This window comes from Chenopodium album, chromosome 27 (genome assembly GCF_948465745.1).
Source record: "Chenopodium album chromosome 27, dcCheAlbu1.1, whole genome shotgun sequence".
Lineage (NCBI taxonomy): Eukaryota > Viridiplantae > Streptophyta > Magnoliopsida > Caryophyllales > Amaranthaceae > Chenopodium > Chenopodium album.
Genome location: NC_137860.1, coordinates 21357068 through 21376142, shown reverse-complemented (window position 1 = coordinate 21376142; position 19075 = coordinate 21357068). Strand labels below are relative to the sequence as shown.

Here is a 19075-nt window from a genome sequence, read left to right as displayed (position 1 = left end):
ATCAATAAAAGCCATTCTAAATTCACTAATGGGGTCTAATATTTGTGAGGAGAATAGTGGACCTTTTTTCTTTTGAAACGTTCATATTATAAATTATTTATAGCTTATTTTTTCACTTTTGTGTAGAAGCAAATTCAATAGAAATATCATCATGTAATGATATACAAAGTATATTACCTAGACAATGCATAATGGAAATGAGGCCAAAAATTAAATAATGAGCAATTTCATCTGTTTTGTTGGCAAATTTAGATTATAGCCAAAAACTTTAACAGTAAGATACTTGTAGACGAAAATCTTTCTATCACAATGTGTCCAAAAATTTCATTTGACTTTCATTTCATACATCAGAAAGCTTGCTGTATACTTTAAAGCTAACAGGTCTAATTGGAGAAATCTTGAGCCATGTTACAGAAGGCGCGCATGATGTTACCACCAACATCTAGCAGCTGCAAATACTCGTCTGCTCCATCAACAAGACACTACAAAACATACCAGATTAAGGTTTACCATTACATGTCATAAAGCACAAGGTAAATGCTCAAGATAAGGTGAAATAAAAAAATAAATCATCGTACTGAATTACCGTGGTATTACCACTAATATCTGAGAATGTTTCATCAATCAGCAATACAATCAGTCACTACTGCTTGTCATTCATTAACTTTTTCATCTGATTATTGATTAATTACACAGATATTTTCATGAACAATAAAATCTGCAATCAATTTTTATAATTTAATTTGGACAATATTGCCTCCAATTTCTATTGGCCCCCAAGTTACATTCTACTGCACAATGAAATGTTAAAACCAGTAGCAAGAAAGGAGCAGAAAAAAGAACCCTACTACATTCAGATACAGGGGAAATGCATACAGTTACTTTGAGCAAGAAGCAGAAGTTAGGAAGGGATGCTAGTAATTTGAATGAGAGTCCCACAAAAAGGCCTGAGAATATATGACATGAAACCCAGCCATTCCAGCAACAGAAAACTATATACTATGCATACTCACCTTATCTGTATCACCTAACTTTTTGAAAATCCTAGCCTTGTGCTCATCTGACAAATCATTGGCTTCCACGATGATATCAAATAACTGGAAAATCACACAAATTGTAGTTGTGTGATGGAAAACAATTAACAGACAAAGAAGTTGCGTATGGAAATTAACAGTATGTGACCTGAGAGATCATCTGAGAAACTGGATAGCCTTCTGAAATGACATTATTCACTGCTTTGTCTGCCAAATCAAAGTTACCACTCTTGCAAGCAGCCAACAAATCCTGTACAACTTCCTCCGGTATGACCTGTCAAAAACTCAAAACAAAAAAGAAATATTTAGGCACGAAAAACATTAAGCATGCTAAGATATTATTTCTATGCAGAAGAGAGGAGACGATCCTTCTTATTAAAAGAAATGGCAATTGACAACCTAATATTTGAACTCCTAATAAGATTTCATGCATTACTACTCTATGCAAAATCATTATTAAGCATGATGGAAAGTTGAAATACAGTTGACTAATGAAGAGCTACCATAAAGTTAAGATATTAATTCAAGAAAACTACTATTAAAATGTTGGCATTTGTTTCAAGATAGAAAAAATAAATGAGTAATTGAACTACTCAAACAGCCATTTACAGACTACAACTCGCTGTACAAAACTAATATATTCATTTAATTTAACAGCAGAAGCAGGAGCACAGCATAATGAAGTGTCAATAATAAATTCATCAAAGGGGAAAAAAAATTATATTTAAGACAGCTTACCCCGGACACACTAATTAAATCCTTGGAGGATATGGATGATCCATACAAGCGAGCAGCTCCCTGTCTCAAATAATTTCAGACATTCAGTCAGTCAAAACAAAGATTAGCCATCCCAATATATACAGTTACTGAAATATCCACTTGATGCCAACATCATTTTTAAAGAATTTAAGATTTATTGCACTGATGTTTACTTCTTTCCAGTTTCAACAGGACATGCAGAAAAATCTCACTAAACAATTTCAATGGTTTTCAGCAAACACGATTTTTTATTTTCTAGGCCAATTCTCTACATCAAATATTTCAGCAAAAAATATGATTACAAGTGCCACAGATGACCAATTTCTTTATTCTCAAGAGACAAACCAAATTTTGCCAAAAAGTTTGTAGTGAACTGACTTAGGGGAGGGTATTACGGGTAATTTAGTATGACAGTAGGCATCAAGTGTAGTACATCAGGGAAATTATGCAAGGAACCAAGATGCCATATGGGCACAAAAGAAGACAAATCATCTAGAATCATCTTAATAATTGAAAATAAATAGGGAGAGGATGAGGGAGACGAGCAGATATTTGTATTGAAGGGAAACCTTAGAGAGCCATGGCCTAAAGCCACTTTGAGAGTGATAGCCTAAAGCTATAAACCTATCCTTTTGTAACCTTTCAGCCATTCTCAATCAATATCCAAGCTTTAATCTTTATTTGTAGCATTATTAAATCAAAGTATAAACCCAGAAAATCAGTTCATTACAAAGTTTTCCTTTCAGGGTAGCCAAAATATATAGCAGCTGGAAGCTACAAAGGACAATAAATATGAAGCATAGAAACAGGAAAACAGCAACTCCTCAACCACAACAAAAGGTGAAACATTGACCGGAAAAAAATTTGTTACCTCCGTTTCATATTATTTGCAACGATTTGAAATAATCTGTGAGTCGAAAGTGTCTAATCATTGCAAATAATATGAAACAGAATTAGTAAATAAAAGTCTTGAAAACTATAACATAAAAAATAAATAAAAAATTAAAAAAAAATTAAAAAAATTAAAAAAAAAAAAAAAAAAAAAAGCCTCCAATATTGTCACACTACCACAATTATAGCCCCTGGCTAATTATTGAAATTTAAAGTATTCCTAGTGGTCAACCTATCAAGTCCAATTACTTGGAAAATAACATCAAACAGTCCAAATTTTGCATACAACAGAGATGAAGACATTATGGAGAATTCCAAAAATTGAGGATCCGAGATTTGGCAGCAGTGGCCTGTTTGGTAAAGACATAGAAATGTAATACATTAAGATTGGAAGTCTAAAAGAATCACATTTTACTTTATGGTGCTTGGCAGGTCATATACACCAATTTTTGTTAATAAGAGGGGTCTAAAACAAATAGTCAAAGGAAATAAACAAGTAAAACAGAATAAAGGAAATTCGGTGTGGCGTGATAAATCACTGCCTTTGAAAATGAATTCCGGCGCAACCGGGGTGCACAACTGTAATCGCTGGCTCGTTCCCTAAGGTTACACACCACTCTTACACTACGACACTTTAGAGTAAGAGGTGGAGTCGAAGTAAACTTATGCCCAAAGAACAAATGTGTTTAGCTAATTTTTGTGTATGATGTGTATCAACAATGAAGAATAACCAAGCTAATTTTATAGGCAAGGATGGAGTTCAAGAGGATGAATCTAGACATCAAGGGGTGATTGAATCATGAAGAAGTTGATTAAATCACCATAAACAACCACTTTGATGGGAGGTTACAAGAGAATCCAAGAGATGAAGGAAGAATGCCAAAAGATGGATGAATGTAGACATCAAAAAGTCCACTCCACAACCCACTTGTGGGCAATCGTTGTTGGCCACAACCTGCTTGTGGAGTAGGCTGATTTTCTTATAAAGAAGACATAAAAAGTCTACTTCACAACCCACTTGTGGGCAAACGTTGTAGGCCACAACCTCCTTGTGGAGTAAACTGATCAACAATCAAAAAGCATGGTTTTTCTCTCTTTAATCTAACACCAATGACCAATGCTTTTCCCAGATGTTCATAAAACATTGAAACGCTCAATGAAAATCAAGGGTATTCTCAATTTTTTTTGCTCTTCTATTGAAATTGCTGGGGCAAAACAAATAGCAAGAAGATCATTCATGTTTCAAGACATTGAGTCAGTAGCATACTTGGACGTTTCGATTCCAGGGTGGGGTCAGGTGCATTTATGGTGCTTCGCAGGTCATATAAATCAATGAACAATGCTTTTCCCAGATGTTCATAAATCAGAAAGAAAGAAAGAAGTGACATCCCTACAACTTGAATTTAGGCATACTCTAGATGATGACCTGGTGAGAGATGCTTACAACTTACAATATTAAAGGCTGCTAAAAGTTTTTGAAAAGTAAATTGCCTTCTTCCTAACATTCTTCTAAGTAAAAGTTTGAGGCATTTCAACAATAATAGGTTCAACATGTTGCTAGTATAACTGAGCTGCAAGGTAACATGAGTCTAGACAATATCCTAACGATTCTAAAGTGCCTTCTTTTATTTTTTAGGGATCGGGTGCTAAGAAATTACTTCACTTGTATTACTAAAAAAAACACTCCATATTTATACTTGTATAGTACTAAGATTATACTCCAAGAGCTACAGCAAGAATCATCGTGGCTTCAAACCATCATGTATCGCTCTATCCACAAAAGCAAGAAATGTCAAATGTTTCTTCAGTTGCAAACACTTGTTCGTACGGTCATACCACACACAACCCTCATGCAACAAAAACATCTTCACTGAAAGATACTGCACCCTCAAATGTCGGTTTCTTTCCTTTCACATGCACCACCAAATGGCTAAATGAAATAGTTTCTACACATCAGTAAGAAGAATTCATCAACTTCTTTTTCCTCCGCTCCTAGAACGCATCTCTGGGCACTGAAGCCAACTTGATTTGGTATAAATGATAAGAAAAGGTAAGACAGATAGAGAGAATCCAAGGAAAAAATGTAAGGTCATCAAGCACACTTGTTAAAAAAAAATTACAGCTACAACCGACTAAGCTAAATCCAGTGTATGATCTTGTCTTTAACAGTTGAGCAAGCAAAAAGGCATGCTCTGAGAGGGCATTTAACAATGATTCTAGAAATTTATCATCAAATTTTATTAGGGGCATCCAATGAAATTTCTCAAATATCAAAGAACGGGTAAAGTAAACAAATAACAACTAGTTTAGATCATGGATAGTGGATGAAACAGTCTTCTATGATTCTGCGATAAGCAAACTCAGTTATCTACCAACAAAATTGCTTAGAGATCCCATTAAATGAAATTTGTGTACGAAAGAGGATCACGATCACCTAGACACCATCCTTTCAAATCACCAAAATTTACCCAATCAACATGTTCACATATATGTAGCCACCTCATAATGCAAGAAAGCACAAGTCCCCATCCCGCAACTTTTAATGCACAAAATAACATCAAGGAAACTACGCCATTCAGGACTGATAACTTTAACTAGGGTAGTAGTGTTAACTAGCGTAGTAGTGTTCAGACTCTTTAAACAAGGTCACATAAAGGCTTCAACTTTGTTTGGAATCTTATACTTCCTCCGTTTCTTTTTAGTTGACACGTTTCTTTAGTCACATTGATATTATTATATATCATGACGAATCTAACAAGATCCTACATGACTAAATTTTTCATTACGTATAAAGTATAAAACACGGTCAAAGGGGAGTATGTGAATAGTGCTAAAGTCAAAACGTGTCAACTAAAATTACCAGAGGTAGTATATAAATAATGAGTCAAAAAGGAGTTAAATAGAGAGATTTCCATAAGTGACTAGAGAGACTCCCAAATAGGAATTCAGAAAAATCCCACAATATTAGATAAAGCATAAGACTTTCAACACCTCCATAGTAATCCCTCTATTTTTTATTCTTTTTTTTTATACTCCCATTTACTCAGCAAGTGGGTATTAGGAAAGAGAAAGTTGTTAGAGACATTGACATTATTATATACTATAAAGTGGACCATGTGGTGGGGTAAGGAGGGGTAGAATGAGAAGTCCTTTACCATAAAAGCAATAAAGAAAAAGTAGGAAAATTAAATAAATAAATAATCATATCTAAATCGCAAAGAAGGAAGATTTATGTAAAAAAAAAAAAAATCATATCCAAAACGCAACATAGGAAATTGAAAATTAAAATTAAAAAAAAAAAAACAAAAAACAAAAAACAAAACAAAACAAAACAAAAAAAGGAGCGGAGGGAGTATTATCAATTTAGAAAATCCAATAGATGAAGAGCTTAAATGGGGAAATAAAGGAGAGAATAAATCCTTCTACCTCTATATTCCCAATGCATCTCCTACTACCGATCAAAAAGCAATCTTACAGCGAGCATAACTGACCCATTTCCATCAGTTAAAAATGGAACAAAAAGATTTCTCATAGTCCAACTTATACATAACGCCCTTATAAGCCCAGATAGGCAGCTAGAAGTGTCAATGCTCAAACATCATTAGTCACAACTCACAAGGCTAGCAATGCAACATCAAAAGATGATTGTGTATCCCCTCCACAAATTGTACTCCATACCATCAAGATCAACAAAGAAAGAATACCCTCACACTTACTAAGAACTCCTTTGGTTAAGATAATGAGCCTCAAGGACCAGCACCATAGAAATAAGTAATTAATTCCAAGTTAATGCTTTTGCCCACAATATCTTTTTCAAAGGGCTTATAAAGGCTTTGACGAAATCATCATACACCACCTCATGATAGTCCCCAGTAGAACTTCAAAGCAATATCATTAATTTACTTATTAAGGTATCAATATTGATCTCTTTATCCACTCTTTTTATGAGAGTAATGGTCGTATTACTAGTTAGATTAGATGGAATAGTTTACGATTGATAAACTTAATCTTCATAATTAAGATGTAATGCACACCTGATTGAAATACAAGATGTAATGCAAATTATTCAAATTAGCATAAAGTATTAAAATGGTTGATGCTAGTATTAAGAGCTTCATAATTCACACCACAAATGAGGGGAAAAAGATAGACTTCCTCTGTTATTTTTTAGTTGACTTGTTTCTTTTTTCAAGTTTGCCAACACATAAGTTCAATTATTGATATCTCTATTTATCAATAAGTAAAAATTTATAAAAGTTGATACAATGAAAGTATACATTGAGACGATGATCACACAAGAATATGTTTATCATGAATATAAATCACAAAAGCTAGTCAAAACTCAAATTAGAGTTTGTGTATAGTGTCAAAAGTGAAAAAAGTGTCAACTAAAAAACAAGGAGGAAGTATGTAAGAAAATTAATAGAGGAATTTGGAGAAAATTAAATATTTGAGGTTATTACTCCAAGAAAGAATTCTAAATTGGCTAAACAAGTCCCTTCCAAGCTTGAACCCTAAAGAAAGCCTATAAGTCAATTTGATTCCTAATAACTAAAACCATATCCTACTACAATAGGAAACTAGAAGGTGCATAAAGCATCAAAGCTAAAAGATGTCAAAAGGGCATTTTACTTTGTCCTCCCATCGAAAAACTCACTAGCAGTTGACGTGGCGTGATTAATTCTATCTTTAAAACCCGACAAAGGATTTATAGATATAGGAATTAGTGAAGGCTCTTGCAAATTAGTCTAACCAAGTAATCAGATATATCGATTAGACCATTGCTCTAATACTATCCCCGTGTGTGACTTCGAGTTATTTGCAAATGATGTACAATCAAGCTGGATATTTGCAATCTTATCTTGATTCTTTTCTGACCTTAATTTTATCCAGCAGAAGGAAAACATCCCTTAGTTGCAGCACCAGAATAGTATATTTCCAAATCCACTAGCTTGATGTTGTTTAAAGCCACTTCGTAATTTTCAAGAGGGGACAAACAAGTAGTTTTGCCATTTTAATAAGTCAGACTGTCAGAGATTCAGAGTATATGTTTCTAAATTGATCCATAGATTCGAGATCACACCAAATTCTTTATACACTGTTTTGTCCTTAACTTTTGTAGTAATTCGGTTTCATTCCCTGATATCATTTTATTGTAACACAGCCACGGAAAAAAGGGCAAACATCTGGTTATTCTCCCTTTTAAGTGTAAGTGTGTAAATTTGCTACCTGAAATCCTATTTACTGCACTAATCAAATTAACATTTTCTGTTTTCTGATTTCTATTCTTTTTTTCTTTTTTTTTTGGGGGGTAAGGAAAGGACCTTGACTAGACCTCAACCCTCATGGTTTTATTAGTCCAGTATTTGAGAGTTAGACACTTTGAGAGTGAGGAGAAAGGGTAAGGGATATCCACCCTCAAAGTACCTATAGGCTCTAGTGGGAATTGAGCCCCCAACCTCACAAAGGTGTAATCTTTCCAACTAGACCAAGCTTAGTTTGGTTTTGATTTCTTTCATGGGCCAAAACAAAATAGTAATACCTAAATGGAAGTATTAATTCAAGATGTTTTTAAAATAAAAAAAAATATTAATTCAAGAATTTATTCACACTGCTATTTTTACATTGACAATAAAAATAATTTTAATTAGTAGTCAACGTATAGTTTATAATTAAGTCAAAGTTGAAAATTGCAGTGGATGTATTGGAGCATCATCTAAATAATCTATGAAGTGTCTTATTGTCTTGTAAACTGCTTTCTGTTTGGTTTATTCTATACGTTAACGTGGACTAAACTTTATTCAACTGTAAAATGACGTAGTAACAAGTAATAAGCATGTATCTAATTAAGTGTAAGCTTTAAAACAAAAACACAAACATAACACATACCCGGACACACGTGTAGACACATTCTGACTTAATAGAGAGGATATGGGACATCACAAGCCCTAATATAGATTGATGCATTGATAGGCACGCATGTGTGATTTCATAATTAATGTGATTGTAGGAAAAAGGTGAGCATTTCAATTACCTGCAAGAATGTAATGGCCCGACGAAGATCACCTTGTGAAATGGAACTCAAAGTAGAAAGTGCCTACATAAATCATAGATCCTAAAATCAATGTTGAGTAACAGATAAAGAAGTCAAACTACAAATGACAGGATACTGATAAATACCTGCGAATCCAGATTGATGCCTTCTTCTCCACATATATGCAAAATACGACTTTTCATTATGCCTTTCGGAAGTGGTTTAAATCTAAACTTGGCACACCTTGAAGCCAGTGGCTCTATGATCCTGCAATCACCATAGTAGGATCTTGTTATTAAGTTCAAATAATGCAGAATCATTAACATGTAAGTTTCCCAACATCAGCTTAATAAATATCATTTAAAATCCTAAGAGGCTAAGAGTGGACCACCATTGCTCCCTTCTAGCCATCTTTAAAAGCAATAAAGTATCATGCACTACTGCATATAAAACCTTCCCTACAGGCTCCTTGATCACAACTGAATAACTTTGTCTTACTGAGGTTTGGCCACTTGGCTCTATAACTAGTGTCAGAACCATAATAGGCTTCTTCCTCCACACCCATCCAATGGAAGAGCTACTTCTTCTACCGACATAAGCCCTAAAAAGGATTAGTTATACTTAAATTTATTCGAGGTATGTTGATGTACTTTCCATCACATATGTAAATATGCTCAAACTTATTCTCCAATAGGATTGGCTCAAATTGGCAACAGAAAAAGAATAGATACCAGAGCAAGCCATCAGTTCACCCAACTTAGGAAGATAAATGAATGAACAATATAAACATATATTTGCTCTGTTATTTTTTTAGTTGACATGCTATGACTTCTAAGTTCTAACCATACCAGTAACAGCAACAATTATAAACAGAGAGCAGAAAAAATAAGTTAATAGACAGGGAAAAGTAAACAGTTAAACATACAGAAGCCTCTATTAGAGCAGATAGATGGAGTAATGGAGCAGTAATCAGAGATGAGAAAAGATAGAATCTAATTCAGCCCATTTTTCTGAAGTAAATCCCAATATCTTGCAGTTTATCTTATGGAAATTTAAATTGCATAGTTGCATCAATGATATAAGTATTCACTTGAAATCTATACCCTGTAAACCTCCTACACCGAAGTTCCTATCTTAAAAACAATCAGCCAAGCCAAAGACAGAGAGCTACAACCAAATGCGGGGTACACTACTATGAAAGCTATAGATCAGTCGTGATGCAATTGAAACTGCAGTGAACCACTATTGAGTACCCACATACTAGAGAGGTCTTGTGCAGTAAACAGATTTCTAAACCTCACTTAAGAATATATTCGAATAGAATATCTGGGCGCAGCAGAATATGACCCAGAGTTCAATCCAAATACACAGAATGTACAGCCGATTTTGAGAAAAAGAGAATGACATTACAGAAGGAGCTTATGGAGGATCTTCAAAAAGTCCACTTGGGGCTCATTTATAAGCAGAGACTCTTGCATCTATATAAACCTCAACAGTTTTTCAAACAACAGTGTCTTACTCATCAATAACAACACAACTACCTATAACTGAAATACTTCAGGTATTCTGTTTTCAGCTCCATCTATATATTCATACCACACATGCTCCAAGTGTTAGGTGTTACAGTGTTTTAAGTGATGGATATGGAATCAATTAACTGATTCTATTACTTACCAATTCTCAGTTTCAAGTCCCACTTACCTCTACCATGCTGCAGTTATTGCATCAAGGTCAGGTGTAAGTGACATGTTCACTGCTTGTCAAGAGGGGGAGTTTGAAGACCATGGCAACATATTTTATGTCAATCCATTCTTTATTTATTTTTTCTATGAAATTAGAAAAGTAAGATGCTTACTTTTTCTTATCACATCACACCCCAAAACAAAGGTAGGCTACTAGAGTAAGATACTTTCTCCATCGCATATTTATTGCTATATTTGAATCAATACATTATTGGAATAACCCTTTGACCATCTTTTGCGATTCATACAAAGGAATTACATTTTCATGTGAGATCTTGTTAGATTTGTCTCAATATACCATGTAGCACACAAATGACTTGGGTTTTTAAAAGGGAAAAACCGTAAGTCCTAACCAATTATGTGCTTCACTAGCATGGAAACGATGAGGTTTTTGAAACATTTCATTGTTTCGGAAATGGGAAACCTCAGGTTACATAAACTAGTCCCATAAGTTGACATGCTTCCTTGTCGATATGCACTTTCAAAATATCATTTTTTATAATGCTTATATAATTAAGAATATTAATGGTTAAGTTTATGTGGTAGAAAGCGTGAAAATCAACATGCTACGATTGATACGGAACGGAGGAAAAATAAATTTATAAAAATTATAAAAAAAAAAAAAATAAAAAAAAAAAAAAAGAGCACTCAGATCCAACAAAAGGAGAGAACTATCTATAAACCCCCCCCCCCCAACCCCGTCATAAACACCTATTTAAATGGTAGACCTCTTCATTCTTATCATGCATGTCATGCTTTAAATAGTCAATCTTCATGTCGGGGGGTTTTTTAAGAACAGCACACATTAGGTTTGTCCAAACTGAGCCTCATATTATACACTACTTGAACCTCTACAGCATATCCTACAAAGAGACTAATCTATGAAAAGTAAACAGGAGTTAAAAATGCAGAGAGATTTCATAGAAAATACCAGAACATATAACCATAACAAAACACAAATAGACTTAACCCACCTACTAATATAATTACAGATGAAAAAGAATCTTGTAACTTTAGAGTAAGGTTCCATTGTTCGACGTAACGCATTCTGCACAGACCTATTGACAGTGAGTAACATCATGCAATAACTTTATAAAATGAAATATGAAAATCATACCTGAGCATCTTCTGTCATTGAATCTGCCTCGTCTAGAATGATAATTTTATAAGGTGGACAAGGATAACCCCTGAAATGTTTCGATTGGAAAATCAGGCATGTCTTAAAACGAAATCAAGAATGCAACAAAACCATGAGAGAGAGAGAGAGCAACAAAATCAAGAAATCCATTATAGCTCATGGTCCAATTCTTTACCCCGCTCGTTGTGCAGAGCCTACAGCAACAGCAGCAAAATTTTTGATTTTTGTACGAACAACATTAATACCACGATCATCACTAGCATTCAACTCAAGCACCCTGGACTTGTAGAGTTCAGGCCTGAAAATACAAAGCACCATAAGTCCAACTATTTAATCCATTGACAATGTAAACTCCAAGGGGGTGTTTGGTATGTGGGAATTGGAGCTTGGGAATGGGAATTAAGGGGGTGGGAGTATGTATTGCCATGTTTGTTTTGTGGGAAGGGGAATTATAGGTGAGATTGGGAATGGGAATAAAATTTATCTATTCCCATGATTTTATTACCTAGGGGGGGCAAGTAATAGAGATGGGGATTGGGAATATAGAGGAAAAGACTATTTTGCCATTAGTGAAAGCATAAGGATATAAGTATATAACATTAGAAAGGGTGTTATTGTAAATTTGCTATTTATTCCCAATCAATTCCCTTCATAAACCCAAACAAGGGATTGTCAATATTTTATTGAATTCCCAACCATAAATCCCAATCCCATTCCCAACCCTCTAATCCACAAATTCCTATTCCCACTTGCCAAACGCCCCGCAATTGGATTTTAGAACTCAATTCACAATGCTCCACCTCTGATTTCAAACTAATCACTTTATTCCCAAACAATAAACACTTGGTATGATAAATAGAACCAAAGAATTGAACAGCTATTTGTATTTAATTTAAGTATCATCATCAGAGTTGTTCTTTTAAATTGGGAGCCATAAACTCAACATCGCAAAACAATGCTCAAAAATGTACTATCTTGGCATCAAATCAATCATGTTATAAGAAGTACTTCAATACTTGTATGCCTTAACAAACTGTTATTTCCAATAATCTTTTAGCAAATACATTAAAACTACTAAAAAAATCACTCAAAAAGATAAGGATCTCTAAAACAAGAGTTAAATAAAATGAAATTTTATGTACATCTTAAACACAAATAACTATACCCAAGCTAATTATATAACATTCACACACATTATCAATTTTCCAACAATCATATATGAAATAAAGTAAAATATTCGATATACCCGAAAAGCTGATGAGCAATGGCAAGAGCTGTGGTGGTTTTTCCGGTTCCAGGCGGACCATAGAATAGCATATGAGGACACTAAAACAACCAAAAATTCCCAAAATTTATCAAGAAATAAAAAATTAATTATAGGGTTTTTATAAAAATTCAACAACAAAAATTAAAAACTGAATTCGAACAAAAAAAAGTTGAAATTAGATTACATTGGTGGTTTCGAGGGTGTTGGTAAGAACTCGAATGACTTCATCTTGGTGTGCAACATCCTTCACTTGCTTCGGCCGACTGAAATTAAATTGCAGAAATAAGAATTCAGAATTTGAATGAAATTGCAAAAATTATGAAGAAGAAGTAAAGAGAAAAGGGTGGAAAAGTTGGGTAATGTTAACTATTTTTCAACCCAAGGTTGGGAGCTTTGTATCAATGGCGCCATTTTGCTGTCTGTGTGCAACTCTTTCTCGCTCTTCTTTGTCTCGTCTCCCTTCTCTTTTTCCCGCTTTTTATTTGGAGTAAAATGGCAACAGAAACTACAAGTTTATCTGAAACTTTTTTCAACGGTGAGACTCAACTTTAAGTATTGAAACACAAAGAATTGAAATACAAAATGAGGGGTGTTTGGTTCAAGTATTTAAGGTACGAGGTATGGGTATTGAATGAGTGAAACCTGTTTAGGGTAAAAAATACCCTAAGTACGTGGTCCAATCCCATGATGACACGTGGCCCAATAAAAGGGCAACACATGTCACCATAGGAAGATGACACGTACCATGAACAAAAGAGCACCTGAAATCAAATATGTCATGAAAGCCTCCTTACATTAGGAGGCCCAAAATACTAGGAAGTAGGAATGCCGCATAACGACGCCCCCAGAGGACACATGTCCTTCACGAATTGCGCAGCCAATCAAGGGCCCTAAATTCTAGGTCACTTACCCTAAGGGGGCACAAATCCTCACCCATATAAATACCCCAATCATTGATGATGGGAGAGGTGGATTGGGACATACCCTCTAAAAGAGCACTTAAAGCTCCAACTTCTCTCTACTTTCTCTCTCTACATTTATTTCGTTTCCGGTCACTAACTTGATTGTCGAAGGCGAATCTCCAATCACCGGAGATTCGTGTTTTGTAGCTGTCCGAGTCTCGTTGTTAGGGAAAGCGTGACCGGTATCCCGAGAGATTTCAAAAAACCCCGAAACATTTGGCGATGTTTGTGGAGATACTCGTCTGTTATGGCAATGGATGGTCAGACACCAAGTGCAGCCCTGGCCACGGCTAGGATGACCATATTGAAGATATAGTCACGACGATTCAGTCTAGTAATCCTCTGACCGCTTCATTTCAAGAGGCAGATGATCCTCCAGTCAATGCTGGTTCGCTCTTGCTCGCTTTGAACAAGCTCCGAAAGGAGATGGAGGGTAAAAGGTCGTCTTCTTCTAGGCAACCGCCCAAAAGAGAAGGAGAGGGCCAACAAAAGAAACCCCAGAGCAAAGCGACTAATGGTGAAGACGCTGGAAACACCCCATACCGCCGGCATGAGCGTTCGTCGAGGGTACCGAGGGCAGACATGACCCGGCTCCTTGACAAAACGCAGGCAGCTGGAGGGAAGGCCAAACGACCTCAAAAAGAAATCACTAAGCCGTCTCGGCGTTAGAAGGATGCCAGAGATTACCTTCGGCACAAGCAACGTGAACAAATAGCTTATTCGGACACGGCCTCTACACCGTCAACGCCGGATGATTTCTCAAACCATACCTCCTCCAAGCATACTAGCATAGCCAGGACCAGCAGAAGTCAAGCTCATCGGACTCAAACTCCAGTCCTAGTTGTTCCAATCCAACCATTTCAATATCCAGCTCCCTAAAATTTTAATACTTTTCTGCCGACTAACCCTGCTGTCTTCGGACAATATGGACATTACGGCCAACCGTTCAACTAGGCGGCTTACCTTGCCCGACCATCAGCTTAGCCACAACCCATAGATTGGTAGATGCGCATGTTAAACCTTAGAGACAAGCCGCCTCCGTTTTCCCAAGAGATCCTCAACACTCCTCAGCCTACGAAGGTAAAAAGTGTGCTTGTGGTGCCTACGACGGTACGGGCAACCCGGAAGAGCACGTCACCTCGAATCGCAATCTTATGTACTTACAATGTGTGGATGATGTCACCTGGTGCAGGTGCTTTCCGGCCACCCTCAAGGGTGTGGCGCAGGACTGGTTCAACAGTCTACCCGTCGGATGCATCAACTGTTTCACTACTTTAAGCATGTTGTTTGTCGGGAATTTTTCTTACAACATTCCACCAAGGAAGACCAGCCTTAATTTGGCTACAATTGTTCGAGGGAAAAATAAAGGTTTGCGTTCGTACGTCCAGAGATTTAATCAAGAAAAAGCCTTAATTCATAATCTACCGGATGAAATGGCCTATTCATAATTTCTATGGGGATTAAGGCATAATGGTTTCGAATTTGACTTGGTCCGAAAGAAGGTTCGGACATATGCAGGCGTTTTGCGGGAAGCCGAGGCCTATATTGAGGCGGCAGACTTCTGTTCTCTCACAAAAGCTGAAGTACCGGCCAAGGGGGCTGAGAAGAAGCAACCTTCTCAGCAAGACTAGGCCAATAAAAAGAAAGAGGGAAAGAACAAAAGAAAGGAAGTCTAGGTATCTGACTGCCTAGAGACCAAGTCAAAGAAGCTTAAGGCGTACGAACCACAGTATGAGTTTAACAAGGATTGTTATTCAATTTTGATGGAGATCAAGGATAAGTTCGAATTTGAGAAGCACATGTCGTTGAGAGGCTCGGTCCAATACAGAAACAAGAACAAGTATTGCCGCTACCACAAGGATGTGGGGCACGATACAAATGAGTGCAATAATTTGAAGAGGTTGCTAGACCAACTGGCCGAGAAGGGCATGCTCAATTCGTACGTCAAGAAATTCAAGTTCACATATGCTCGGACAGACAACAAGTCTGAGAAGAAAAAACAAGATGAGAAAGAAAAAGATAATGGAAACAGCACGGACTCTGGTTTTGTGGCTGTCACATCAGGCGGCTTCGCCGCATGTGGCCCAACCATGAGAGGAATTAAGCAGGACGCATTGAATTTAGGAAAAGAAGTAATGCACGCTGAAGGGGTTAAGGTGGAGCCTTTCACAGAGGTAACAGTGAGTGAGGCCAACCGAGGAGAGGTTAAGGCCTTGCACAACGACCCTATGATATTTATTTTGAAGATAGCCAATCTGAAGGTCAAGAAGATACTGATAAATACGGGCAGCTCGTCCGACATCATCAGCCTCGCCTGTTTGAAAAATCTAAAGTTCCCAGAAGATGCTTTGAAGGATGTCTCACACCCGTTGGTTGGGTTTGGTGGGACAATTATTTGTCCAGTCGGACAGATTGATCTGCCTGTCCGGCTGGGGTAGAAAGGGGCAGAAAGGGACATGGTTGTCCACTTCCTAGTGATCAAACAACTTACAGGCTACAATTTCATACTTGACCGCCCCACTATAACTGCAGCAAAGGCGGTCATTGTGCGTAATCTGATGCTGTTGAAGTTTGAGAGGTCGGATGGACAGATTGGCTCGATACAAGGAAATCAAAAAATGGCAAAAGAATGTAACCAATTGGTTGTAAAGCCGACTATTCGTGGACGAGCAAAGTCATCTGAGCCAAACTCAGATGAAGGGTTATTCCAAGCATACCAAGTCGGCCAAAAGAGAAAGGCGACCAAGAAAGAGCATGCATAGCAGTTAATGACCGTCGGTCGGCCAGAAGAGTTAAGGCCCCAGCCGGCCGGCGATCACCAGGATATAGTGCTGGACCCCGATCAACCCGATTGGACGGTCAAAGTAGGCACTATAGCCATTGGTTTGCTTGGAGACGACCTAGTCAAGCTGCTGAGAGAATTCAAAGATGTGTTTGAGTTCGAAGTAAGTGAAATGCCGGGTATTAGTCCAGACCTGGCTATAAACAAGCTAGCTGTTAATCCGCTTGTTAAACCCGTCCGACAAAAGAAACGGAATCACGAGGAAGAAAGGAATCTAGCGGCCACGGCTGAAGTACAAAAACTGATGGACGCTGGTTTCATTCGGCAATGTTACAACCCAGATTGGGTAGCCAATGTAGTTCTTGTTAAGAAGCTGAATGGAACCTGGAGAATGTGTGTGGATTATACTGATCTCAACAAGGCATGTCCGAAGGATAGCTTTCCCCTGACAAAGATTGACCGGCTGGTCGATTCAACGACCGAGCATGCTCTTATGAGTTTTATGGACGCAAATTTTGGATTCCATCAGATCCCACTTTAGGATGAAGATTAGGAAAAAACTGCGTTTGTGACCGAGCAGGGACTGTACTGTTCAAAAGTCATGTTGTTCGGTCTCAAGAATGCCCCTGCTACTTTTCAGAGACTTGTCAAAACAATTTTTAGAGATCAAATCGGCCGGAATATAGAAGCATATATTGATGACATGATTGTCAAGTCAAAGGAGCCGCCCGACCATCTAAAGGATCTTCGAGAAACGTTTACCGAACTCAGGCTGCATAAGATGATGCTAACTCCAAAGAAATGTGTCTTTGGTGTTGAGTCCAGCAAATTTCTCGGGTTTCTGATCAATCAGAGAGGAATTGAGGCCAACCTTGAAAAAATTCAAGCTGTTTTAGATATGAAGTCGACGATGACAATTAAAGAAGTGCAAAGATTGATTGGTTGTTTAGCTGCGCTTGACTGATTTTTGTCAAAATCAGGGGATAAGTGCCGATACCTTTTTCAGACTATCAAGAAGAAAGCTATGTTCGAGTGGACAGAAGAGGCCGAGGGAGCCTTTGTACAGTTGAAAATCCATTTGCATACATTGCCCCGGCTCGTCAGTCCACTCAAGGATGAAAAGCTATACATGTATCTTGTCATTTCAGACCACTACTTAAGTGTCGTCCTCCTTGTTGAAAGGGACGGCAATCAGATCCCAATCTATTTCATCAGCCACGTACTGCGTAATGTCGAGCTTAGGTATCAACCCATAGAGAAGTTTGGCCTTGCCTTGTTCATGGCATCAAAGAAGCTACGACCGTATTTTCTAGCCCACTCAATTGTGATCTATAATGATTAGCCGCTGAAGAATCCGTTTGCAACTTTGGAAGCTAGTGGTCGGATGCTTAAATGGGCCTTGGATTTTAGGGGTTTTGATATCACATTCGAACCCTGAAAAGCGATCAAGGGGAAAGCCTTTGTTGATTTTCAAGCTGAAATGACTAGGCCGGACTTACAGCCGACAAGGGATCAGATATGGAAGGTCTATCTGGATGGAAGTGCAACAGCAACCAGATGTGTTGCTGAAATCATTTGTCACTCTCCTGAGGGAGATAAGTTTGAGTATGCGCTGAGATTTCAATTTCAAGCCTCCAACAACGAGGCTGAGTATGAAGCACTCCTGGCCGGCCTTAGAATGTGTAAGGCGGCAGGAGCAACAAAGATTGATGTGAGTTCGGATTCCCAGCTGATAGTCTGCCAAGTGAATGGCGCCTTTGAGGCTAGGGAGCCAGCCATGATGAAGTATTTGAAGCTGGTTCAAGAAGAGGCTGAGAGCCTAGAGCAATTTACCCTGCAACAAGTTCCCCATTCGTCTAATCATCAAGCGGACGCCCTCTCCAAATTAACATCCTCGGCATGATGTGATACTCCCAAATCAGTGTTTTGTGAAGTAAAGGAAAAGAGGAGTATTGATGCCGAGCTAGTACATATCATTGATAGAAGCTCAACTTGGATGGATGGAATTATTTCCTACCTAAGAGACGGATTGCTCCCGGCCGATCCGAAAGAGAGCTGGTTGATGAAAAAGAGAGCGGCCTTGTTCGAGATGAAGAACGGGGAGTTATTCAAAAAAGCATTTGTGAATCCTTATCTGAAGTGTATTACCCCGAAAAGGGGGAATGATGTGCTGAACGATCTCCACTAGGGGCATTGTGGTTCGCATAATGGAGGACGAGCCTTGGCCACAAAGGCCATCCACCTAGGGTACTATTGGCCGAGCTTAAGAGAAGACGCCATGCAAATGGTGAAGAAGTGCGATAAATGCTAAATGTTTGCAACCCTAATTCATCGCCCGGCTAATAGTTTGTTGGCCACAAGTAGTCCTCTCCCCTTTGCAAAATGGGGCATGGACATCTTGGGTCAGTATACACCAGCGTCTGGTCAAAGGCGGTATGTGTTAGTAGCAGTCGACTACTTCACAAA

The 19075-nt window shown here is 37.7% G+C and overlaps 1 protein-coding gene across 2 annotated transcripts; it reads right to left on the bottom strand.

Moving 5' to 3' along the window:
• Positions 1-173: 173 nt before the first annotated feature.
• On the bottom strand, positions 174-13346 carry LOC145619466 (replication factor C subunit 2-like). Of its 2 annotated transcripts, none has more exons than XM_081674161.1 (12): positions 13233-13346; positions 13050-13128; positions 12845-12924; positions 11774-11896; positions 11578-11647; positions 11435-11508; positions 8865-8985; positions 8719-8781; positions 1773-1832; positions 1183-1308; positions 1014-1060; positions 174-482 (listed from the first exon to the last, which is right to left on the bottom strand). In XM_081674161.1, exons 1-11 carry the CDS (start codon positions 13274-13276, stop codon positions 1028-1030), a joined length of 873 nt encoding a protein of 290 aa, XP_081530287.1. In that variant the 5' UTR covers positions 13277-13346; the 3' UTR covers positions 174-482; positions 1014-1027. The 2 variants fall into 2 exon arrangements, with proteins under 2 accessions (XP_081530287.1, XP_081530286.1); XM_081674160.1 differs by having other exon boundaries at positions 185-482; positions 1014-1097; positions 13233-13344.
• Between the last annotated feature and the right edge of the window lie 5729 nt (positions 13347-19075).

Excerpts from the sequence above, each read along its gene's own strand:
- LOC145619466 (XM_081674160.1), bottom strand. The coding sequence starts at position 13,276 with ATGGCGCCATTGATACAAAGCTCCCAACCTTGGGTTGAAAAATA. Across the intron at positions 11,897-12,844 it reads ATTGCTCATCAGCTTTTCGG|GCCTGAACTCTACAAGTCCA; the intron begins GTATATCGAATA and ends TTGTATTTTCAG. Across the intron at positions 1,309-1,772 it reads ATTTAATTAGTGTGTCCGGG|GTCATACCGGAGGAAGTTGT; the intron begins GTAAGCTGTCTT and ends AGTTTTTGACAG.